Here is a 26,164-nt window from a genome sequence, read left to right as displayed (position 1 = left end):
ATTATTCCATGTTGAAGGCTCAGAATATTGAAATGCCACTTTACCAGTCTCTGTGCGGACACTTGGGACAGAAAGAAGCATGCAGTTTTGTGATCACAGAAATGTTTGTTATATGAAGTGTTTCGATTTTTTTCTTTAGGTTGCTATGATGGTGGAGTGTATTTCTTGAATGTGTCCTCTGGAGAGACTGAGTGGGTCTTTAAAACTGGAGACACAGTGAAATGTTGTCCTGCTGTTGATGCTGAAACTGGTTTGGCTTTAGTGGGGTCACATGATGGACATGTTTATGCTCTGGATCCAAAGGTGAGCCTGTCTATAATCTTTATAATAATTTAATTTGGTAATAACATCATGTAATATCTTTAAATTGAATATTATTTAGTCTGAATATGACCCATGCTTAATGTTGAACTGAGTCCTATTGTTTTTCACATTTACAGTTTACAACTGAGTCACAGAGGCATTTATCTATCTTGCATTTATTGAATTACAGGTGTTTTATCTATACATATCTTTAATGCCATAATATGGAACATTATGGGAAAACCAATAACATTACGATGGAGAAGTGGTCCTTAAAATAATTTTGTATTATTTTTAAAGAATCATCTTTGTGCATGGAAGCATCCCTGTGGAGGAGGAGCGGTTTTCTCCTCACCATTCATTCACCCCTCACTCAGACACTTGTTTGTGGCCACATTGGGAGGTCGTCTTCTTTGCCTAAACATAGTATGAAAAAATAAACTTCCATCTTTATTAAACTAATCTGAGTGTGCTTTGCTTTTTAATTTTTTTTCATTTTCCTTTATTCCAGGACACTGCAGAGGAGCTGTGGTCCTACTCAAAAGATGTGCCCTTTTTCTCGTCTCCAGTCAGCTCAGATACGCATGTTATAATTGGTTCAGCTGATGGATACATTTGCGGTTTTAGCCTCAATGGACAACTGGTAATTTTTGATTTACTATATTTGATTCTGTATAATACAGGGGATTTGATTCCATACAATTACAATTTAACTAAATTCCAGCTACTAAATCATCTGGAATTAACTGAATATTTTATTCATAATAAGGTAAATAAATCCAATGAAATGGTAAATTTAATATTACTTTATTGAACACACACTATAAAGATCACTTCCTTTAAACTGTCTAAACTGTGTTCTCTACTACTACTCCTTTAGTAATATTTCTTTTGTTAATCACTAAACCAGCCTTGACTTTAAAATGATAAAAAGTATATTGATATTGTGATGCTTATTTGCAGCTCTGGCAGTTTTTGACCCAGGCGCCCGTCTTCTCGTCTCCATGCCTGACCCCAGACCTCCACCAGGTCCTGTGTGGCTCTCACGATGGTTATATGTACTGCTTAAACATTTCGGATGGTGCCCTGGTTTGGAGATTTGAGACATCAGGTAGAGTCTACTCCAGCCCCTTTGTGTTTGGAGCCTCTGCTCTCAGGTCAGGGGAGACTCTGGTGGGCTTGGCATCCACAGACGGGACAGTTTGGATCCTGGATGTTAAAACTGGACTCAAGAGAGCATCGCATACATTTCCAGGAGAGTTGTTTTCATCTCCGGTTGTACATAAAGGTTCATTGGTTATTGGCTGCCGTAATGACTATGTGTATTGTTTAAAACTGGAGGTAACGTAGAAGTATTTATTATCCATTAAATAAAAATAATTTATATTACTGCCCTAAGCGCTGAAGAGCAGTGCGTTAATTAATTTCAATGTTGTGGAAGATCAAAATGGCACTTTTTGAGGACCTTGTTCAGTAGTTTATGTATTTTAAAGACAATTATAATTTACCCCTTTAGTTTTCCTTTTGTGCCCTAGTGTTGTTCATAAGTTGTGTAATGAGCAGAAAATAATGAAGACCTACAAATTTAATACCGACATCAGTGTTTAATTTACATTATTCATATCATTTTGTCTTTCTTCAAGAATTTGCTTGTTTATATCTCTAAGTGGGACAAAAAAGTGCAAATTATACCAAACATTTTGTTACATTAACACTGCGTACACTACACTATTGTGCACGACTAAAGTTAAAAACAAAATGATGAGTGACTGAGCTGCTGCGCCTCCTTCTGCGCAAAGCTCGTAGTGCCTTTGACTTAAGTTACAGAACATAGTTACAAACATACAGGTCTTTGAGTGGAAAGGTAGGGAGTTGTTTTTTTTCATTCAGGAAATGTTTCATTACATTTACAGAAGGAGGTGCTCTACAAAACACAAGTGTGAAATGGGGTAGTTACAAGGATTATGTTACAGCAAGCAGGAAGTTGTCCATATTCATCTGTGAGGAGAAATGCGGTCAATGCCCGGGTAACACTTGTGGTCTTCAGTGCTGTGTTCAGGTGCGGCCACCTCATTATAAATCACCAATCAGCCAGAACATTATGACATGCGCATGAGAAAAAAAAAGTGACCTTTATGGTAGTTTTAAGCTTTGTAAGTGTATCTGTTGAACCCCCATATACCAACCTACTCTACCAATTTGTATAATTCTGAAGTTCACTGGTGCTGATTCTTTGGGCATAATGTTGTGGCTGATTTGTGTATTGTTACTGTCACAGTCATCACGGACACAGTTATTTTCCATTAAGTAAAAAAGAGAAAAGGCTCAGAAGATACAGTAGTGGTAAAACACAGACAAATCCATTGCTTTACATAAATAATACCGGCTTGGGCAGCTGGAGAGATGCCTAATAACACTTCTCATTTCAGATTATTACTGTAGCCCTTAAAACACCATTCATAAACACTGTAATGTATTAACCTCTCATACAGAATTGTCCCTATTATGTTAAGTGATCTATTTACATCCATGATGACGCAGTTGGCTACTAAATACAAAAGTTGGCTATTGCATTGGCCAGCCACGTTTGGGATTGGCTGCTTGGAAAAGTCCCCTGAATGTGGCAGATTTAGCATACATTTTCTCTCTTTCTTTTTTGTACATGAAGTGATGTGTGCGCATGCCTGCAGTACATACTACATAAGAGTGTAAGGTGATGTGAAGCGCACTTTAGCAAGATAAGGGTACCATCCAGTGTGGACAAAGGGTTATGGTACAGAAGATTTGGAAATGGAGTACAGCTTTATGGAAAAATAAGAGACCGCTATTTTCTCCCTTTCTTTGACACAATCCCACTGGTTACAAAGTACAACACCTAATATTGACTCCAAGTTGTTCTTAAGTCCAAAAATAAACTGTCCCAGAATGTACATTTAGTCCATGTCAGCCTTATCACATGCTAAAATACAAGACAAAATGCCAAATATTTACTTTACTGTAATATTATTTTGATGTAACAATACTCTATAGAGTACATTTGGCCAGCCTACCCACTGGTGGCAAAGAAAAATATGTGTTTATTTTTTTATACTTAAGTAGTTTTTATATTGCACCTATTGGTCTCTTATTTTCCTCAGGTCTGTATAGGTTATGGATGGTGAAGCCAAAGTAATTTTCAGCCACATCAGAGAAGTGTGTTTCTATTTGATTATCTGTGGACAGTCGCTCCAGGCTTTGGCCTTCCTCTTGGCCAGAGCCAGCCAGGCTGGCTCGGTGGACACCTGCGCTGAGTCGCTAGAGGGGAATCGCTTGGACACGTCCTTAACAGCAGGAGGCGACGGTGTAGAGTCTGCAATCTCAACTGCAGAGAGACAAACCACACCATATATGAAGCGAAGGATTAAGGAGCAACCAAGGCACCTGTGAAAATGTATTCCTGAACAATGGACAAAGATAGCCATACAAAAACTTCCTCTCTAGTGTTGCCATAGAAGTCCATGTGCCTCTTGCTCATGTGCATACTTGGCATTATGCCAGAGATACTTCGTAGTGCAACCCCTCTCATTTATCCAGGCTTGGGAGGGGTAAAAAGATGCACTGATTTGTGACATTATAAAAATATCTCCGCTATAGTGTAGCGAAGATGCTATAATGATCCAAATTCATCCATTGCATTTGACTGTTAATGTATGGATAGCTTAAGACAGGGGTGTCCAAACTATGGCTCGGGGGCCAAATGCAGCCCTCAGACCAGTTTTTATTGGCCCTCAGGCCTCCTGCTGATCCGGCCCAATTGATCATGAGCAGCACTTTTAACAGCAAATTAAACTATTTCTACCACTATAGCCTCAAACATCACATTGCATTGTGATACAGATCTAAAGTGAATGTTTCAAGCCTTATTAATACACAGCGGCTCTGACAAAGCTGCGCATAAAGCACTGTACTGCAGTGATCACTGGTCTGTGGCCCTCTGCTTCGAATATGTTTTGAGATGTGGCTCGATAAAAAAAGTTTGGGCACCTCAGGCTTAAGAGAAACAAGATCTTTTGATACGATGCACAGGTTATATATTTAAATGTTAATAAGTCCTGTGTTTGTCACCTGTCACAGAGCTGGGGAGGGTGTTGGCCTTTTTAAGTTGTTCGCGCCGCTCAAATCGTCCCAGGAGAGAGTCCGGTCTCTTGGGCTCTTCAGGGGTCTGAGGCTTTGAGCTCGGACTTGTGCTCCCACTTCCTCTGCTGTCTGTGGGGCTCGGTAATGTGAGCTGCAGCAACAGGAAGTGCATTTAGTATTTTTAAAAATACTAAGTACTATCTAAAAAAAATATAATCAGTAAATCATTTTCAAAACTAAATCAGAACTAGGGCTGAACCAACCTAGACGAGTACAAAGAAGAGTCTAGGACAATATCAGGTCAGGAATAAAAAGATGTAAGCATGGGCTAAACTAGAACTAAACCAATACTAAAGACCATACTCTATAGATCCACATCAAATGTATTTCTATGGCACATAGAAATAAAACAACCACAGTTGACCAAATTGCTGAACAGACAACAGTAAACCCCTAACACATATACACACCACACTTGTACATACACTGTCCCTGTCCTTGGCCTGTTTCTCAGCCAGCTTGGCCTCTCGTTGGCTGCGGCGGTCCTCACGGTTCTGCTGCTGTTCCCTGAAACCCTTCTGTTTCTGCAGTGCCAAGTGGATCCACAGGGGGGCGCCTTCCTTCTCCTGCACCTTCGCACTGTCCAGAGAGTGCCTGCTCTGGAGGGACGGTTTCTCTGTCGACAAACATGCAAAGTTGAGTAAAAGAATAGGAAGGATCATAGTAGCTCAAAACGAAACTTACAATGTAACTTAATTCATTAAAATGTGGAAATGAAGATTTTAAGATTACAGACTGTCCAGAAATGTTGCATTTCCAATATGTATTTCAAACACTGTAAGCTTTATACTCTCACCACATTTAGTTTAATATGTTTAATGTTTCCTTGCACAAATTGTACAGGTAACACCTAAAGTCGCTTGTGTTGCCAGTCCTTCACTCACTCATGGTTTATGTTGTCGTGTAAGAACAGACTTGCAAGTACTAGAGATGCCAGAGGTCAAACCTTAAGGCAATTTGTGCACAAAGAAAAAATGTGAAAAATGCAGTGACGTATAATAGTGATCATCTTGGAGTGGCATACTGACAAAGCTACCCACTGGTGCCAAAGTAAAAATATATGAAGTTTTCTTCTACCTTACCATGGGTTATTGTTTTATTCTTATTGCATTGCATATTGTTGAAGGATATCAGACAGATTTTTGTACTTTTTGTTTATCTGTCACATACATTTTGACACCAAGTAGGCATTATTTTATTTTCATAACTACTTAAAATTACTACTTACATAACTTAAAATTACTTGTTATTTAAATAGTTTTTTGAAGTAACAATCACTTTACTTGAGTATATTTTTTAAAATATCCATCTATAATGCAAATATCTTACTGCTCTCCTCAAAGTGTCCTTAAAACAACTGACCTTTTCGGATAAGCTCTGTTTTGCGGTCGCTCTTCTCTCTCCAGGGGATGTTAATAGACGGGAAGAAGGACTTTTTCTCCTTGGGCTCCTCCTCTCCTGGCGAGTGTCCTTGGCTGCTCCTCTGCGTCTCCTCTCCTTTACCTCCTACCTGTTCATGACTGGGTGACTCTACAACCACGTCTCTGGGACTGTGCATCACGTGGTGCACTTTAGGCAGGGGTGAGGGTGGGGGCGTTGGTACTGACCCAGCTGGTTTTGGGGAGGTTGCTGGCCTGCGGTAGACTGGAGGTTTAGAGATGACTTTCTCACTTTCAGCGTGCAGGGTGGGGCTCGGAGACTTTGCTTGTTTTGCCCTAGGTGAGTGGATATACTTGCTGACTGCACCTTCCTTTTGCGGTGACTTAGGGCTGACTCTTTCCGAAAAAACGGAGGAAACGTCTGAAATTGGCTCTATGGGCGTAAGAGGTGAAGGAACGCCATCAAAACTATCCCCATCGCTATATCGTTTCTTTCGCTTTTCTGTGGATTGTTCATTATGAAAACGCAAAGAGTAGTTAGTCCGCCTCAGCTTGATCCCAAAAGGAGATGGCGCATCCTCTCCATCCGGATTTAATTCTTCTTCTAAGTCTTTACTTTCATAACTCTCACTATACGTCCTAGTTTTTAACATTTCTGATTCAGGTTTAACCCCAGGTACAAGGAAAGATGGCAAGTCTTTGGCAAAAACGCACTCATCCGATGCCCTCTCCACAATGCGGACACTTTTACTTTTCGGTTTGGGTGCTGGAGACACTGGAAGTTCATAAGACATTTCACTTACATCTTCTGGACTAAAAACCTCAGAGTTCCTATTTGAATCTCCAAATTTTTTTTTTGCTGGAGTGATTGAGAACTTAGCGCTAGCGGACATGGTTTTTCTGAGGTGCGTGTGGGAAAATGCAGGCTGTTCCTCTGGAGGCGGTTGGCATTTTGTCATTTCTGGATCAGGGTAGCTTCCATCTTCTACCCCTTTGAAAATCTTTGATCGAATGCTTGCCCACTCAGCCAGGACATCCGAACCAGGTTGATCAGTGGAAAAGGAGGCTTCGCTAAGGGATTTTGTTTTGCCAGATTTGCGATCCGGCGAAGTTTTGTTTTTAGTTGGAGTTGCTGACGTCTTCTTCTCCTCCAAACCCAGTAGAGATTTACATGCGGTGTCCTTGATCTGGTCGAGGTTAACCGCGGGGCCACAGAGCTGAGCACCAGTCACTAAGATGGCAGTGTGCGGGATGTACGTCGAGGGGGATGCATTAGAAGAGTCTTCAGAGGAGGCGGATTTAGCGCTCTCTTTGTGATCTGCCACAGTGCTGATCTGGTGGTGAGCAGATCCAGGTGTGACAGGAGTCAAATTTACCTTTAAAAGTACAGAAGGAAACAATTATTTCAAAATATAACTCGCATTCTTTTGGACCACAATAAATAGTCTTGACGTGTTACCTTTTGGAACAGGATTTGCTTCTCTCCAGATGACACCTTGAATGAAAACGGCTTCTGTCTCTCCTCCATCTCCCTCCACCTCAGCTCCTCCTCTCTCTCTTTCCTCACTCTCTCCTCCTCCTGTTGTTTCCTTCTCTCCTCTTCCTCTTTCCTCTTCCTTGCTTCCTCCTCCTCTCTCCTCTTTCTCTCCTCTTCTTCCTTCCTTTTTCTTGCTTCCTCTTCCTCCCTCAGTCGCTTCTCAAGTAGTTCCTGCTGCCTCCTCGCTTCCTCCTCCTCTCGCCTCCTCCGCTCCTCTTCTTCACGTTTCTTTCTTTCCTCCTCGGCTCGTTTCCTCTCCTCTTCCTCTCTCTGTTGCCGCAGCAGCTCCTCTCTTGCTCTCCGCTCCTCTGCCTCTCTATGAACCCTTTCCTCCTCCCTGCGTCTCCTCTCCTCCTCTAACTCTCTAATCCTCTGCTCTTCGGCTTGTTTCCTTTCTTCCTCCGCTCGTCTCCTCTCCTCTTCCTCCCTCCTCTTCCACACTTCCTCCTCATGTTGTCTCCTCCTTAGGCTCTCTGAGGGCTGGAGTGGCTCTGTGGCTGATGCTCTGCGCTGGACGTTAGCAGCAGAGAAACAGGGAGCCTCAGAGTCCTCCTCCAGCACACCTGGGATAGACACATCCTGTAGGTCCTGGGACAGAAAAGCTCATTTTAGCCCAAACTAATACATGTTGCTGACATACTTGTAAATATTGCAGACTTCCAAGTTCAGGTCAGTATATTTGCCATTTACTAAATAAATGGGACACTATGTAGGTTTTCTGCTGTAGGGTCTGAAACCTTCTTTTCTCAAATGTCATTAAACTGCATTAAACAAGCAAGTGACTCTATTTCTAAATTCTACGCAAAGTAAGCAGGTGATCGAACAGAACAGTTACATAGTGCAGCTTTAAGGTATATACTAAATTATTCCTGTAAGAACATGTATAGTGCATATTGATTTCAGACTGAATCATTTAACATTAAACGTCCATTAAGAGTGAATTATATCACTGTTTTCACTCTAAGCTTATATTTCAGTAAGATGATGCCTCACTGATCTAAAGGGAGCCCAGATGTGTTGCTGTGGTTACTGTAATAGAGTATTAGACCCTCATTTCAAAGACCCCCCATCATCCCATCATCACATCTAACCTGTGTGAAACGCCGGTGCTTGCGGGACACTCTCTGGTTTTTGGGTTTGACCGACAGTTTATGTTTTGCCGCTGTGTTGTCCAGACGAGGGCCGCTCTGTGGAACTGCGTCCAGGTTTATGGACTCAATGGTCCCGGTGGGAGGAAGAACTCGTTTGGATCTGGGAGACTTCGCTGGAGGGCTACTGTGTGGGGCAGCTGCTGGGGTGGGCTGGAGATCCAAAAAAAAAAAAAAAGACATAAATAAAACAACATCCAACTTCAATTAAACACATGGACAAAGCTTAGATGTACATGTAGTAGGACAGCACAATAGATTATTATTTTAAAACATGTGCTGGTTTAATTAATACAACTTAACTTGAACAGTGTGAAACTGTGCATTCATTTCAATATTGCAATAATATATATTAAACCTTATCTATATTATGTATGTAATTTGATGACAGTTTGGACATACAATAGAGAGAAGATGGAAGATGGACAATGGCTGACTCACTATTGACTCTGGTTTGGGCAGTTCTGCGTCGACCAGGACCTGGAATTGAGCCTGTACTTGAACCTTCATGGGACTCCTGGGAATCTCCTCATCATCTGTACTGCCCTCATCTCCTTCACTTCTACGCATAGAGGGGGGCTTCTGTCCAAACTTTATACTTGATGCAATCTGCCTCTACCAAATCATAAAAGAGATGTTTAGCATGAGGCACAGTGATAGCATATGCTGTGAAATTATATAGCACCTTTACATGGGTTACATTGTATTATTCACTCACTCTACTGCCCTGGGGTGTGATGTGCACCACCACTCACACACAAACCACCTTCACTCTAAACAAGGTGGACAAAATATCTTGCCCAAAGGCCCAACAACAGTAAGTAATGTCCGAAATTTGAATGTCTGGTGGACAAGGATTGTAACCACTGAGCCCCACAGCCCTAAGCATCGACATACAGCATATAAGGGCCAAGAGTCTGTTTCTAAGCTATTAATGTCATTCACCCGTCACTGAAAATTTCTGGCTCAATTTGCAGCATACTTCCAGTGAAAACCCACGTAAGCGAACGTTCAGTCTTTGTTGTTCTTGATTGCTTTCTTGTTTCTCATTGTGTCACTAGTTGAATTGTAGCATTGTAAATATTATTGCTATTATTATTAAATTAAAATAATACATTAAATAAAATAATTATTAAATAATAATAATAATTATTATTATTATCAGTAGCAACTGATCCATGGAAACTAAAGCACAAGTCAAGGTTAGTTTAATATTGTTGTTATATTTTATGGAGACAACAGGCAATCTGGTTAAATGCCAGGACAATAAAAGTCAAGATAGTTAACCTAAGAAGTCTTGTACAACAATGGTTAAAATGTACTTCTACTACTATTAGGACTACTACTAACACAAAACAGCTAACTATACTACATAATACATTTTATACTCATTACTAAAATGACCTTTACCTGGTCTCCACTGTCCACACTGCTCCATATCTAAATGTTTGGAAAAAGTGATTCACCAAGTTTGCATTGCTGGTAATAAGTTCACCATGAATTTTCTGCAATGAATAATAATAATAATAATAATAATAATAATAATAATAATAATAATAATAATAATAATAATAATAATAATAACAAGGACACTGTACAGAGCAATTTCCCACTCTCGTTCTTTACTGGTCAAACTTTAATCTGTGCAACTTGAATTGATAATTGACAAAATGATCCATATCTTCCCATGACTAACCTGTAGATTCCTGACTTTATCCGAGACATTTTCCTGGGACATCGTGTGCTCTCCGTCCCCGTCCTCCTGTTTGGAGGTAGTTTCTTCTGGGATAAAGATGCTGTCGTGTGACAGCGCTCGAGCTCCTATGGGGTTCACCTCCCTAAAAAGAAATACAAAATACATTTAAAATAAAACCTAAAACATTGCATCTTTCTGTAGCATGTCATTATCGTCTGTCACTGGCTGTACTTACATGCTGCAGTGTGGCTCACTCAATCATTCTCCGCAATAGAAATGAATGGGCTCTCCACACACCAGCACTTTTACTACATCAATTAAGCCTGTCTAAGGTCTTTTATGACCTTTATTTGAGCAGAGCCTCACCCTTTACTCAGCTGATTGTGTAATAACAGCTTTATGGACGTTAAGTTTAGCACTGTGACACCACACGTGATTGACTAAACCAAGCTGCAACGATGTAGAAAGCTTATCATAGTCTTGTTTACACTGACTAAATAAGCACAAACTATAATACAGTGTTTAACAGGGGAAAAAATACAGTTATTTACGCAATATTGAATTTAATTATATATAAAACGGAAACCTAAAAAAAATAAGCTAAAAACAGCAAGGAGAGAGTGGAAAGAAAACAGAATGGTACATTAAACACTGGGCTGTTATTAAAATATGCAAAACACTCAAAATAGAACAAAGGGAGTCTGAAAAGGAACATGATAACACTAAAATTAGGTCATGATTTTGAAACTCTTTATTGATTTCCTACAGGGACAATAGACTAGAGGTGATGCAATTGTATATATTCATACCTTTTGAGTTTACTTTAACCATTTTACTTACCAATTTCAAGTGTATTTTTTATAAACTCTATATAGAACTACTACAGTTATGACCACTATAACAGCTACTAATACCACTACCCACACTTACCTCAGTTGTTGACTAGCCTCCTCATCTTCGGACACTACTCCATTGCACACCTCTCCTGTGGAAAAGCTGGACTTAAGTTCAGCTCCATCAAACCCGGCTTTGGGGTCTCTCCTCTTTTTCTTCCCAAAGAGTCGTTTGAACGGCTGGAATTTGCCCTGTCGTCTTCGCTCTGAGGACACACACACAAAACACATAACAATAAAAACATTGCCAATCCCACTATCTATCTTTATGTCACCAGATAAAAACGAAGAACATGTGGAGAGGGACGTAATGAGGTAGTGCGACTTTTAAAGGGAAGTGAATCTTAACCAAAACATGGGATGAGAACGTTCTTGTCTTCAGATGTGACCGCATACAGGAAGTAGACAGATAAACAACAAAATATTTCCTACTAAAAAGATAATGGTTTGAATGCCAACTTGGTCTACTCACAGATGTAAACAACTTGTGAACAGAAGTGTAAATAAAGTGTCTACTTATTTTGTATATTAGTTTCTTATCAAAAGTCCTGTATAATGCTGACAACTGTATCTTGTGTGAAAGTAGCTGCTAAAGTCCAAACACAGGGAAAGCAGTGAGGCAGGTCGGGCCATCCTCCTGAGACTACATCATTGCTTCAAACTGGTGTTATCATTGCTACTTAATTACACTGATTAAACTATACTGCTCCAGATTGACAAGTCATGTATTTTTATAATGACTTTCACATCACCCTTGGCCTTTAATCCTCTACAGTGTGAGTTCCTTATATAACAAATGTTTGTCAAAATATGTCCGATTATGTCAGAACCAAGAATCCGGGAAATTAGTGGTTCTCAAAATGTGGAGTGAAATACTGGCAAGGTTTTCTTCTATTCTAAACTAGAATAAAAGTGTTGGTCCTACTTTGAAGCGGGGCATTTCTTAGTGGCTTACACCCATAGTTTAGTCCAGATTTAGATTTGATTTAGTCTTGTTTATGACCATGTGCAGTCCTCATTTATTTTTGTTCTGGTGATAGGCAGCATATTTAGAAAGCTCATACTTTATGATGTTGAACTTGTGAGACACCAGGCCAGCCTAGTGGCTTGTCTAATGACACAGCAGCAGAATACTAAGACATGCAGGATTAAAGCAACCATGACCACAAACTTGTTCGCTCATGCTCGCTCAAAGATTTAAGAGAAAAAGAAAACAGTTTTCTTCCTTTGAGAGTTCACACTTGACTATGATTGGTTAAATTCACATGTCACTCACTCAGGCTGACCAATAGGACGAGTAGGTGAGGAAAATAGATGGTATATTTCTATATTTGAGCATCAAGACATTTTGTACTGTTATATTATCCATACTTTGCATATTAGCACAAACATTTTACAGCAAACATCAGCAAATTTTCCCCAGTAGTGGCATGCAAATGTCCTTGTTTATTGACCTTATGTAATACTCAAGTGTAAACATTGATACTTTAATAGCCAGCAGTGTTTTGCCATTTATGTGTAGGTTACTTCCTGGTTGGTTCCATGGCCCACAGAGTGCAGTGGGTGAGGTTACAAGGCCACTCTACACCAGACATCTTCAGCGCAGATCCCTTTACAGCTAAAAGTAGAAACTGGTGTGGGATTTCACTGGCTAACCCTCCACAGCACTGCCGCATCACGGGAAATGGTACAATGAACTCACAGAGATGCTGCTCTCTGGGGGAATAAGAGATATTCGGGGCCAAAAAGTAAACATTACAGTTTACATATGGGTTGTGCATGTTTTAGACACGGAGTATTTAGTCAAAGGAGGCCAAGGACTTCAGTTTTTAACTTATGTTATAATAGTGATATTGACTGTGAAAGTTTATATAATATGGACATGTGGACTACATTGTTTTTAATATACAAATTTTAAAAGCTCAACTTGAACCCACCAGTGCACAACCCTCAGTCTTCACCATGCATTACTCTTCACATTTAAAAAACTGTCATTATTGGCTGTAAAGCTCAATTTCATGGTAAACCATTTTAGACTTTACATTTCACAATGTTATATCCTCATCCCACAGTTATTTCATTCGTGCTTGTTTCATGCATCCCACATATTTAGTCGCTCCAGTCCAGAGCTCTGCTGCTCAAACTCCTTCTGATTCACTTGTGCTTAAACTTTCATCAAAATCATTTTTGTAAGAGCTCAAACTGTCTTCACTATGCAGCTAACCAACTTCCAAGTCAGTAGCTAGGAGCTATTGTTCTTAGCATTATTTACTTCACTACAGTGCTTTAAGTTTGACTTTACTTGTTTTCAATACACTCTTTTTTCTTTTTTAACCATGCATAATGTAAAATATCATAGCTAGCTAAGTTGTCTGTTCAAGTAGTCTTTTATATAGTACCATAATTTAATCAATCAATGAATAAACTTTATAATTATGTAATCATTTCAGCTTTATAAAAAATACAAACTTTATATAATATTTTGTTGTGCATGTTGGCTAACAGAGTGCACTGCTGACAGAATGTGATGTTGCACTGATGCTCTCACAGGCGCTGCACTTGATGATGATCCCATAATGCTTTGCTCTTGGCTCTCTCACACACTCATGCATGAAACAGGACAGGGCACTTTTGGAGCCATGGCACATCACTCTGTTTAACTGCTTTGTCTGCTGCTCCCGTCTGCTTCTCCTCCACTTTTGAACTGCTCTAGTCCTGAAAACGCACCTGTTTTTTATGCAGACCATGTGAAAAGGTGATCTTAACATGTGGTGTGAGCAAAACTAGCACCAAAAGCAGAATCAAAAGAGACACAGGAGACTGTATCACATCAAGGCCTTTTGAAGCGGATATCTCCAGCAGATTACACACACCATATGGGGATGTCAGGGTTCTCACTGCAGTCTAAATCATGCTTTGACTGCACATGGGCTCTCTAAGGACCAAAACTGCATATATGAAAGAGTATTGACCCAAAGTAATAGAGATAATGAGATGATGATGATGATGATGATGATGATTATTATTATTATTATTATTATTATTATTATTGATTGTTAATCTGGTGGAGAAGATATCTTTAGTTTGTTAGTATTGTCAAGTAGTATTGTCCAGAGTAAATACTCGATAAGCTGCCGGAAGTGAAAAATGTATCACTGCATGTCAAAATATTTTTGAAATTGTATTTAGTATCTTAAAATCTTCATTGGTTTGACAAGACGCAAACTGAAACATCTCTGAAATGTGACACCATAATCCTAAACTCTAGGTTATATTTTCTGTGCATAACAAACTTTTAACTATTGCCGTTCTGAAGATGGCGGTAACACTTTTACCATTAGACTATTACTATTAGAATTAAAAATGATCATTCAAAAATCATTGTACATAGGTCAATATATAGGCTCTATATATATTAAAGGTACTGTACCCGATATTTTCCCATTTTTTAAAGCAAAATGGAAGTGCACATTACCATGCTAGATGCTTAGGTTTGTCTTACATAACTTTGGACCCCAACAAATTGTTTAAAATTAATTAGTTATGACAGATACAGCAATAGAAATATAAATAAAACACATTTCAAACTGTAGCAACAAAGGAAACCACAGCACACAATTCACAAATAGTCAAACTCACCACACACCATGCATTACTTAAAGAGGCTAGACTAGTCAACAGTTAAAATTAAATCCTGAACTGTTGCTGTAAGAAAAAAACAAAACACATTTTCCTGTTTACCTGGGCCCTTGGGTTGGGTTACCTCTAAACTCATGTCACTCTGGGTTTCCGTGGCATCTGTTGCCATGGTTGCTGCAGCAAGAGAAGCAGGAAGTGAATGAGAGGAGAGGATGCTGTTTGACAATTTTCAAATTAAAGACATATAACCCAGTGAAATGATGAACTGAGTGAATCTAACAATTTGTAAAAGGTATTCCGAGGTTAAAAGTGACACTATTTGCAAAATCAGGCAAAACTATACCAAAAATGATATTCACACAAATTTCACAGGGCACAAATTTGATCTTGAGACAAAACCCACCCGATTACTTCTGTAACTATTAGGCACCTCTCACCAGCTACTAGCCAGAGCTTTTTTAAGCGCTGAGGAAATGTCTGTGTACCAAAACACAAGGCAACTTAACATTAAACACAACAGGAAGACAACAGTGTGTGCGAGATGGGCCATCCTAAGAGAGTGTCTGTCCCCAGTGGGATCAGCATGCCATAGGCCTCCTCTCCCGATGGGACAGAGACTCAAACACTCTTTCACTCATGTCTCGCCCAGAAAAAGGAGCTCTTTGTCCCAGCGACCAGAACAGAACAAGCAGAAAACAGGCTTACAGTTATCTGTGCTAGGACCGACTTTGGCTGCTGCTCTACAGTAGACCACAAAGCAAACCAAAATACCAGCATAGCATTGCCACTAGTGCCACGTGAATTTAAGAGATATGCAAATCTTATAGTGCCATATAATACAAGTATTGATATGATATGGTGGAAAAAAATTGATTTTGATACTCAGGAATAGACTTGATACCCAATACAATTTGATACCACAATGATAATAAAAAACAGTCTTTAGACAACAGAATATCTAGTTTCAATACTAATTTTAATTTCTTTTTTGACCACCCTAATATGTTATATGGTTGTTAGTAAATCTCTAGCAACCCTACACTCATAGTAAGTGGCATTTTGTCCTCAAATTGTTCAAGCAAAAAATATGAATTTGAGTGATTTTGGCCTTGTACAAACAAGCATCTCTCGTGCAACAACAAAAGGACTTTAATAGTTTTAATAAACAAGACATACCTGTGTCTGACCAGTGTGATAGTGGCATTGGAATGACACACACATTTACAAATATTTAGCTTAGAAATTGTTCAAATTCCCTTGCTGTTCACTGTGCATATGCTTTTTCTAATCATATATGAGGAATGCGTAAAATGGTAGTAACTCATAAGATCTGAATGGGGAACAGAGTGGGTTGACTCCTTTCCCTAAAAATACATTTCATTTTTGGACAAATGTTTGCAGATATATTTTCAGTGAGAAAACTTGAATAATCCCACTCCCACCTCCATTCTCTATTCTTGTATTGTTTGTTCGGTCATATCTGAGTGAAGCGTCTGTCAGTTCTGTCTTTGCAGACGTCTTTATGTGTTTTGTGCAGAAGACAAACTCTGCAAGGGAAATGATATCTGAGAGGGAGGCATCAGCGTGTACACAGGGCTACAGCTCTACATTGAATATATATGAAATATTTATTATACAATATATAAATACAGGATTTTTGTAACCTTTCTATGATTACATATATTACTGCGATAAAGCAAGTAAACAATGAACTGTGTCTCCCCAAAAATGAACTTGATGAGCTGCTGACAGGCTGTTTTAATGAGGTAATGCCATGTGGTACAAGTATAAATGGAAACACAGTGAACAATTGGTATGTGGGAGGAGCCACTTGAAATGACTGATTAGTGTCACAGTCCTGCAACATATTAGCAACTGGAGCCCTATGTCCATTGGCCATTCCTATCAGCCTAGGTAGACTGCTAACCACTGCAGTGAAAGTTGATTTGTCTGGTTACGCAAAGATTATTTTACGCAGACAAAACAGATGCTCCTGCCTCTATTGTAACTTTAGGGGAAATGTGAGAGAAAGAGCAGGTTGGATTTATAAACACGTATGCTAATAATAATCTTGTGCCCCTCTTCATTCTCAAAGTGCTTTACATTGCATTATTCATTCATTCCCCTTATTCAGTGGTAGTAAGCCACTCCTGATATCATACCTGCCATGGCTCTGTCAAAGGCTGTCAATCCGTGCCAAAGGACTTTGACCATCACTCATATAACAAATTCACAGAAGGCTGAGTTTATCATAGGCAAGAAGAGTGAAGTGTCTTGCTCAATGACAGTATACATAGGGTGACACTAGAATCAAAGAGTTAACAATTTAACTAAAACCATTATTACTATAACCATTATAATAAATAAATACTGGGGAAATAAAAATACATTTCATAACTTACTTTGCAGCACGGTGCAACTTCTATTCTCACACAGTTCTGGCTACCATGACAACGTGATTACAGCCAGACACAGTGATACTCTGAACGACCCTCTCACTCTCACTTCAGGCTACAATGAGTACAAACTCTCCAGACAGCCAGGCATGTAAACAGAGAATATTAGGCCTTCTCAAGTAGAGCTAGATCTTAATGTCCTCCAACCAATGTTAGTTTTGTAATATTGCTGACTAAAAAACTAAATAACAAAACCTAAAAAAAATACAGAAATTTTAGTAGATTGTAAGTAGTAGTCCTGTTCATTTCCAAACCAAACCATACAGACTCAACATCTCAGGAACAAGTCTTTGTACATGTGGAAGAAGGATAGTACAGTATAATTACCACCATAATTTGAACAAAAAATATACATACTTCTGGTAAATGTACACGCATTTCACCTACTGAAACTAGACTAAAGATAAAAAAGCTAAAAGAAAAACCCCAAAAAACCCAAAACATTTGTTGTCAAAATTAGCACTTCTTCACTTTGTCACTGCAACAATCTCCTCTTTGGTCTTCCTCTGGACACCTTATCTGACAGCTCTGCTCAACATCTGCTTTCAATTTCCCATACTCCATTCACTTCACTACTAAATGTAACCCACCTTTCATTTAAAGCTGTATTTGGGTTTGAGCTGATGCTAGGAGCCAAGACAATGAAGGAGTGGATTATTTTTGTCCCTTAGTGCACACTGTAAAGGTTGAGGTCAGGCCAGTTTTGAATATGGAAAATAAACATAAGAGGTGTGCGGTGATTAATTACTCTGCTTTTACAGCTGCTAAAAGTGTTGATGTGGCAACTTCACCACGAGGAGAAATTAACAGTCTCATGATGCTATGTTTAATTTCCCATATTAAAAGAAGTTTATTATTACATTTTTTGTGTGTGTTATAGTTAAAGGTGCACTATGTAACTCTGTAGGAGGGTACATCACCTGCTCGTGTTCATGGAGATGCTATTACTTAGTCTGGAATGTTGGCAATAAATTAACACAATTTTAATTTCCCAACTCACTGACTTCATTGCTTTAAAAACATGACACACACAAAACAATGTGATCATTTGGTTACCACTATATTGGTGAATTGCAGAGCTGTGGATGTAACTGATAGGACTTGATAAACGGAGAGGTGTATGGAAAAAAAAAATAGTAATTAGTTTTGCTCAGCCTGTTGTCAAGTATCAACTCACTTTAATGACTGATCCACATTCACGTTGCATTACAAGCAGTAACATGCATCACTGCAGGCTGAACACCAACAACTTAATCATCAAATAAAAGAATCGAGAAAATATTAGGGTTTCAAGTACAGAATAGTCAAAAGTACAAAAGGTACTAAAAGTAACCTGAATCAGAACTAATCCGTGTTTAATAAGTGCACAGTATTTATGCAGAAATATTACTGAATAAAATCAACCAGGACTAATTAAAAAAAATCAATAAAACTAGAACCAAGGACCGAAGTACTAAACCAGGATAAACCCAACCCAAAACAAATCCAGATATAGATCACCTGGTTTAGGAATAGGTCAGGACCAAATCAGTCTAAAGTCTAAACCAGAACTAAAACAGGTCTAGGGACTAAGCTAAACCAAAACTAAACCAGCAGATCTTCAGTCATACATAGACCATAAGGCCCTATGCTCCCATTGAAAAGCCATGCATTAACCATAACTGTAGTTACATAAGAGTTTTATCCCGGCTTTATGCTTGTTGGTGTCCTCAGCATTTGTCTTTTCTGTATTTATCCAAAGGCCGTGCGGAGAAACAATGGACATTAAAGGAGCCTGCAGCTAGTATTACAGGCACGTGGTTAATATTTCCACTCTACCCAACAGTTCAACGCTCAAGTGGACAAAAACAACACACGCGAGTGCTGGGTTTCCTGGTGGAATATCCTAAACCAAAGTGGGATAAGCAGGATTGAGGTAACAGCCTAATCATTATACCTAGAGCTATCTACTAAATGATACAACTATAGGTTTACCCTCCATATTATTTCTAATATACAGGAGAAGGTGATTTTTTTCATTGAAGGTCTTGCAGGCAGAACACATCTGCAGACTCTAGCATTAGCATAAATGTTGTTCATAAACTAAATTGTTTACCCATTAGCTGTGTTGTGAGTGTTCATCAGGGCAACATTAGCAACACCTTACCAAACTAAGCTGAGAAGCTTCTTCTAACCATTAAAACATGTCAAGAGTAAGGACGACCCATTAGAAATATACACAAGATACAAACTAAGCACACAGTCTGGTAGAGTACAGTAGCAATGTCTATGACAGAAAGACAAACTAGGCCGAACTATAACATACAATGATGTTGTGTTTCTTGGTTCAAGTGCATTCAATAAAGACTACAAATAATGGACTACCTACTGTCTGCGTGCTCTTTTTAAACAAACTTGTGAAAACATCCAAATCCACCAGTCATTAGGGTATCATATAATAGGCTGACAGTTTTGCCTCTGGCCCTGTCAAAATGTCACACAAAAAGAAGAGAGACAGACTTACTGGTACTATTAAAATGCATCCCTATTAGTTTCAATAATCGATCAAAATGCAGAAAAAAACAAAAACAATGTCTGTCCATATTCAAAGTGCAGAAGGAGAGAATGTGCTAAAAGAAGTGTTATAAACTCAGCCTTCTCCACTGGTCAATAACACGTTGTGCCTATTCATTCACAGATAAACAGGCTTTAAGATAAAATGTGTAAAAATGTCTGAAACAATTATTATTGTATTGAATTATAGACATTTTAGGATATACAAACCTCTCACGTTAATGGGCAAGACAGGTCAACTTGCACTATGAAATATTAAGCACAGTGCCTTTGATATATAACCTATATAAAGTCCAAGTGTAGCCTAAATAGTGAGTTTGCATGTCTTACCGTGCCGTGGCTGATGTGAGCAGGTCGTACAAGAGAGCCCCACTGTTCCACCTGCCTGCTGTCACTGCGCATCTAGGGCAATACCTGGCGTCAGGTGTCAGCAGCAGTTTATGTGAGGGAGAGAAGAGCCTTTACTATGAGTGTGTAGGCAGGCCGAGCACCACAGCCAAACATCCACTCTTACTGTATGTATGAAAAATTGATTGTTCCCTCAAAGCGCAGTCACGTGGAGTAATGTAAAAGAGTGGCACAAGAGATGTATAGTACAGCAGGTGCTTCAGTTTGGAGAATATGGTGACCTTTGACAAGATGCTGGGGTGGTTCCACCTCGCAACAGTAAAAATATTGAAAAATCATGTCTCACGTCTCACAGTGGCAAAAAAAAAGTAAACAAAAACGATTATTCAGGTGATATTTACAGGATGTACTGAGCATGTCTTACAGTGCTCCATATACTTATGGAATGGCATTGGGGGTTTAGTGGTGGCTTAACGATGGCTGGGTATTTGCTCTTGATTTAGATTTGAAATGGAATCTGGAATGTTCCACATTATGACATTAAACTTATTTAGGAACTATCAAATTATGGGTGTTTCACTGATCAAAAATACCTCAGAAAATGTTGCCATTACACCAACAGTTGGCTTATTTCCATGGATGGAGATGATCCCTGTTCATTAAACTAATAAACAAAACTAGATGTGTTGAATGCCCTATTGCTTGTTTAAGTTCATCAAACTTTTTTGTTTTTGTGAGTAGTAAGAGGATTCAATATTTATGACAGAGCAAACACACCAGCAGTGTCTAATATAGAAAATGACCCACACAGTATCACATTCATTTTAACTGCCATCGTATAACTTTTGGACCTTAACATCGATTTGAATCACACTGCTGCCTGACATTTTCAAAACATATTTGCCTTGTTCCCACCTGCATAAGACCTTTGCCCAGTACTGTATATTCTTAGACTCTGAAAGTAGAAGGTGTGTCAGCGAGTACAGGGCCAGTCTGAGAGCTGCTGAGGAGGCACAAAGTGATGCGTTGTTTCCTCCGGCGCGTGAGAACAGAGCGGCATTCAGCCTTTCAACAGACCATCTCCACAAAGACGCTCACTGTGGGGCCTGACTGTAACTGTCCATACACATGTTATTATTGTTTTTACAAAGCCCCATCATGTGGTCTTAGACCTGTCACGATAACACATTTTGAAGCACGATAAACGATAATACAGTACTGAAACTACTTTATGCCACTAATTAAGACATAAATAAAACAAGATAATCCCAGCAATTTTTAAATAGACTGTTTCATTAAAAGACATGAGCAACAACAAACAAATAGCATGTACCAATAATTTGTCATAAAAGGGACATATTCACGCTTACAGCTCAAATTTGATCATATTACAACAAAAATACCCAAAATCTCTCCACTTTTGCAAAGAAAAAGTACTCACTTTGAATATTGAGGCCCAAAATATATTGCTCCAGCTTTTATATATCAAACGATAAGTTTATATAATAATTATTGGTCTATGTGGTGCACTGCAATACAGGCAATATTACATTATAGAGGGTCAGATGTGCAGTCAGTGGAGATTATACAAGGTAGTCTGGATTCACTGTGTTTAGTAGTGGATATGATAAGCTTTAATGTGGCTGTACCCCTTATATCATAATGTTTCATTATTGTTTACAGGCTTAATGGCAATACTATTAGAGTCCATTTCACTATCTATCAGTTCATACAAGCTTTGATTAACTATCTGTACTGCCAACCTGGATACATGGAGTACCAAGATGAATCGAAGTAATTGAAGAACTACTGATGAACAAACCAAGCTTTTTTAAAACTGTCAAAATATAATTATTTTACAGTAATATGGATAATATGAAGAAATTGTTGGTCGACTAAAGACGCCCTGACGATCAATTAGTCAACTAAAAGAGGGTGTGACAAAAGCTCTCAAACTATTCATTACCTCTATAATCTAACCATGTAACTGTATTCAAAATGCTACAACTGCATGTTGAGTTCATGTAAAAACAACTTGGAAATGTGTATTGAGATGGACAAATGCAGATTAAACACAGGATTCACTCCCAAATCTTCAACTAATCCATTTACTACCTTCTCCTTTCTGCTGTTAACGTATAATTCTTTATAATCTAAATTAAATAATGAATCGACTACTATAAACTTTGATCTACTAAGGTGCCATAGACCAATATATCTACTAAATGGCTCAAGGGCCGCATCCCTAATGGATAATATGGAATATTTATCCTAGACAAAGCAAAGACCAAAGACAAAACTAAACTAAAATTATACTAATTTCATTCATCCTTGTAGTTTTCAGTAGCCTGTAGCTTTTATTGCAGCATTGTACCTACTATCGTTCACCCCCACCCTCCTCTCTCTCTCATCTCCCTCCCCCAGCAGATCTTTGGCATCCTCTCAGTGCTATGCTAATGATGGGGCTAGGAACCTGTTCTGGTGCTTCTAATACAGCAGCAGCCTCACACTTCAAAGACACTGAGCTGGTTGACTGACTGAGAACAGAAATAGTCTCCCTCCGGTGGTAAACATGCACAATAATATCACATCCACACACATAAGGACAGGCACATATGCAGCTGTTAGCATTAGCGTGATACTTGACATTTAGTGAAGGCGACTTAGGTGATCTGTACAGATATTAATACCTGGAGTGCTAAATTCAACCTGGCATTCAATATTTCAGTGGACCAAATAACTACAGAAAATAATAATATTAGTTGTAATAATAGCAGTAGTGGTTGGTTATAGATCAGATTTACAGTATGTTTGGTGTTGTAGATGTAGGGCAGTCCTTGACTCTTTATCATAGGGATTGTACAGTATGTACTAAAAGACGTCAGGCTAAAATGGACAAGTCTGACTGGTTTTGAAAGATGAAAAGATGAAAAATGAAATTAAAATAATTATGAAAATAAAGTTTAAAATACGTATAACAGAACAGAGAAGTTATGTGCAGAAGTAGTTTCTCCTGGCCACAATTTTTGTCCTTCTGTTGAGTGCTCAAATAGTAATCCATTTTTTTCTGTAATTACTCAGCACATCCACCTGAAATGAAAACTGGCAAAAAGTTAATTGTCTTCACAAATATAAGGTGAAACCACAATTCAATTATAAAAGAATGATTGTTGTTAGTTGAAAGAACTTTATGCCATATGATTAATATGACATTGTAAGTCTCTAGATCCTATACCTATCAAATATAATCAAGGTTCAACCTTTTCATAAATTTCATAAAGGTTATTTCTATTAGAAATAGCAAATGCCTCCATCTGAAATCATGACGATATATTCTAGTACATCATAAATGCAACCTATCCGTGGAATTCAGAATGAAAAAAATAGGACAGTTTCCATGGATATTAACAATTTCAAACATACAAAATATTATCTTTTCAATGGGAAAACTCCTCAAAATGTTGTATATAAACAGGGGTTGAAACTATGAACTTTTACAATGTGGAAAACAGATGCCACAACAATCACATAGGAGGAACCTGCCCATTAGAGAATCTAGATAAACTGGTTACAACCAATGTTCCCAGATTCCTCTCAGTGTGTATTGGTCATTGAATACTGTCACTACTTTATGAGTTGTAAACATCAAAAAAGAGTTACCGGACTGTCTCCCAGACACAGTAGGACAATCTCACTCAGTGCACAGCAAATGCTTCACACAATGGCTTATACGTCAGAGCTTTATAATAAAAATGTTAAGTGTGTTTTCAACATTGGAGTTTACAGTTGGCTTGGTTTGGTTGGAAGCTCATGTTTTGCTATAGTTAAAATTAAATATTTATACTTCCAATAGCATTAACATACTACACAGGTCATGAGCAAGATTTTTGTCATTTTCATTGTATAAGTTGGCTAAAGCACTTAATTAAAAGTCTTATAACAGAAATGTAAATGCGGTAATTTGATTCTTTTAATAAACCATTTAACTTGGATGGATGCGATGCAGCATGACCTCAGTGCGCACGTCTGATGTTGCTTACAGTGGTCCATGGGACCACTCAGGGAGTTTGTGTGTTTGCTCAGACTCGTGAAAAATTAGAGGGAACATTAGTTACAACCGCATTAAAACATCTAGATTCTTCTTCCGGTTGCAACCATTTAACTATTAAATGAATTAAGGATTAAAACGTCATACGCAAAGTCAGCCTAAGTTGGCAACAGTGTCTCCACCCCAACTGGCCATAATGTTTAAACTTCCAGTGTAAATGTAGGAGAAAGATCACTTTACTTGGTATGCAAAATGTCTGCATAATTAGTTTGATGAGTCGTGGAATGGCCTGGACACTGCAGCACATATAGACGGTCCTTTACACAGTGAATCTACAGTAGCCTGAGTCAGCCCTTGTGCTTACATTCTAATCAATAGTTACAGTCTGGAGTCAGGGCAGGAAATATGAGTAAGAGAACTGGAGGTTTTGCATAAAATGTCCTCTCCATATGTTCATTAAATGTGTTTGTGAGTCAGCTTTTCTCTGATGACAGCATTGTTTACTGTGCAATCCAATCTCACAATCCCAATCATCAACCTGGCTGAGACCAAATGGACCCAGGCCATTATCAGCGATCAACTAATGCCCTTCTGTTGTTATGACATTTGAATGTATGGACTATGTTTGTCACTTGATGGATGACTTTGAATGCTCACGTTTTGGTTTTGAATCCAACATAAACTATAATGCAAAACTGTATAAAATTTTGTAAGCTGTTATTGTCAGGTTAACCATCCAGTAAATGCAGATGACATAAGAAAATGTGAAATCTTACACAAAAGAGTCTGTTAGTTCTACTTTTTGTCCACAAACTGCAAAATTGACATATCTATGTCAAATCAAAAAGTGAAATAAGTTATGTTCTTTCATCTATTTTCAAGTCCTTTTTCACTACAACCAAATCTTGTTGTAGGCTTTCCTCTTATGCCTAACTTCTCCAAAACATATAACATAAAATACCCCTCAAATGCACTCATTACAGATCCTATCCATTTTAAGGAATCTCATCCTCAAGAATCTCACTATGTTAACTTCAAATTTACTAATGGCTGTTTAAAATTACAATGGTAGGACCTACTTTACTTTTTTTTTTTGTTCCATCCCTATCTGTAGATACACAACTCTATAATGCACAAACTGTAACTGCCTCTCCAGTGACTGTCTCTTAACCAGGTGATAAGCACCACAGCATTGACTTGTATCTAGAGCCACAGACACAGCAGCAGACATAAATCCTACATAACGGTTTACCCTGGCATAATGTTTTCCACTCTCTTCACAACTGGGTCTCTGTAGCACACGCCAATACCGCTGACAGCGCGCAAGATTGATTTAAGAGATCCATAATTTCATTTTGCACATTGAGGCCCACACCATAGAGACTGTCCGTGAATGCATTCCACCTGACATGTACATAACCATGTTGACTATCTTAAGAGAGTGCTTATACAGTGAAAGCCAGCATCATCAACAAAGAGCAAAAGCATGGATCAATACGCAGCGTTAATGACAGATTAGCGGATGCAAGGCGCACATAAATGCACATAGAGAACAAAGAAACTAGCCTTTAGATTTAGGACATTTCGTTGAACAGTGTGGGACACTGTACTGAAAAATATAAACAACATTTGGTTGAAAATTGGCATGTTGACAGCGCTTTTACGCATTCAGGTCAGATGAAAAAGCATGCACCAGCCCAATTCACACAAGCGCAAATCAGCTACAAGATGAAGTGGAGGCAACCGTACAATGTGTGCGAATCGATAAGGATTGAGAGGTGCGCGATGCAAGGTCACCAGTGACGCGAGACTGGACAACAAGAGACGCACGGACGGTATAAACATGGAAGAAATGAACAAAATAGCACGACACCTTTTTGGACGCTATTCCTCGTCCTCGCCGCTCGTGTGGAGGTAGAGCCCACGACTCTATTGTGTTGCTGATGCTGCGGGTGCACGACAGGAGATAGGCGCGGAGGGAGGAGGCA

At 38.8% G+C, this 26,164-nt stretch overlaps 2 protein-coding genes across 4 annotated transcripts in view; one reads left to right on the top strand and one right to left on the bottom strand.

Annotated features, from left to right (window-relative positions):
- aasdh (aminoadipate-semialdehyde dehydrogenase) overlaps positions 1-1,997 on the top strand; it is a 7,117-nt gene extending 5,120 nt beyond the window's left edge. The window contains exons 11-14 of one of the 2 annotated variants that reach the window (XM_033965704.2): positions 140-303; positions 604-729; positions 815-946; positions 1,267-1,997. In XM_033965704.2, coding sequence (XP_033821595.2) covers positions 140-303; positions 604-729; positions 815-946; positions 1,267-1,653 — 809 coding nt within the window. In that variant the 3' untranslated portion in view covers positions 1,654-1,997. The remainder of the gene's footprint in view (positions 1-139; positions 304-603; positions 730-814; positions 947-1,266) is intronic. The other variant, XM_055221166.1, reaches the window with a different exon arrangement.
- Positions 1,918-26,164, bottom strand: cracd (capping protein inhibiting regulator of actin dynamics). 2 transcript variants are annotated; one of them, XM_055221165.1, is made up of 10 exons: positions 26,050-26,164; positions 11,170-11,338; positions 10,240-10,381; positions 8,985-9,158; positions 8,487-8,696; positions 7,318-7,983; positions 5,842-7,234; positions 4,905-5,095; positions 4,408-4,570; positions 1,918-3,664 (listed from the first exon to the last, which is right to left on the bottom strand). In XM_055221165.1, the coding sequence occupies exons 3-10, from the start codon at positions 10,279-10,281 to the stop codon at positions 3,504-3,506; spliced, it is 3,000 nt and encodes a 999-aa protein (XP_055077140.1). In that variant the 5' UTR covers positions 10,282-10,381; positions 11,170-11,338; positions 26,050-26,164; the 3' UTR covers positions 1,918-3,503. The 2 variants fall into 2 exon arrangements, with proteins under 2 accessions (XP_055077140.1, XP_033821264.1); XM_033965373.2 differs by lacking the exon at positions 26,050-26,164 and having other exon boundaries at positions 11,170-11,436.

This window comes from Periophthalmus magnuspinnatus, chromosome 4 (assembly GCF_009829125.3).
Source record: "Periophthalmus magnuspinnatus isolate fPerMag1 chromosome 4, fPerMag1.2.pri, whole genome shotgun sequence".
Lineage (NCBI taxonomy): Eukaryota > Metazoa > Chordata > Actinopteri > Gobiiformes > Gobiidae > Periophthalmus > Periophthalmus magnuspinnatus.
The sequence above is the reverse complement of the archived record's forward strand: the minus strand, read 5'-3'. Positions and strand labels throughout refer to the sequence as shown.

Coding starts and splice junctions, on each gene's coding strand:
- cracd (XM_033965373.2), bottom strand. CDS start 11,363: ATGTGTTTTGTGTGTGTGTCCTCAGAGCGAAGACGACAGGGCAAATTC. Junction 7,984..8,486: donor AGCACCGGCGTTTCACACAG/GTTAGATGTGAT, acceptor TTTCTGTCCCAG/GACCTACAGGATGTGTCTAT. Junction 7,235..7,317: donor AGCAAATCCTGTTCCAAAAG/GTAACACGTCAA, acceptor GTACTTTTAAAG/GTAAATTTGACTCCTGTCAC.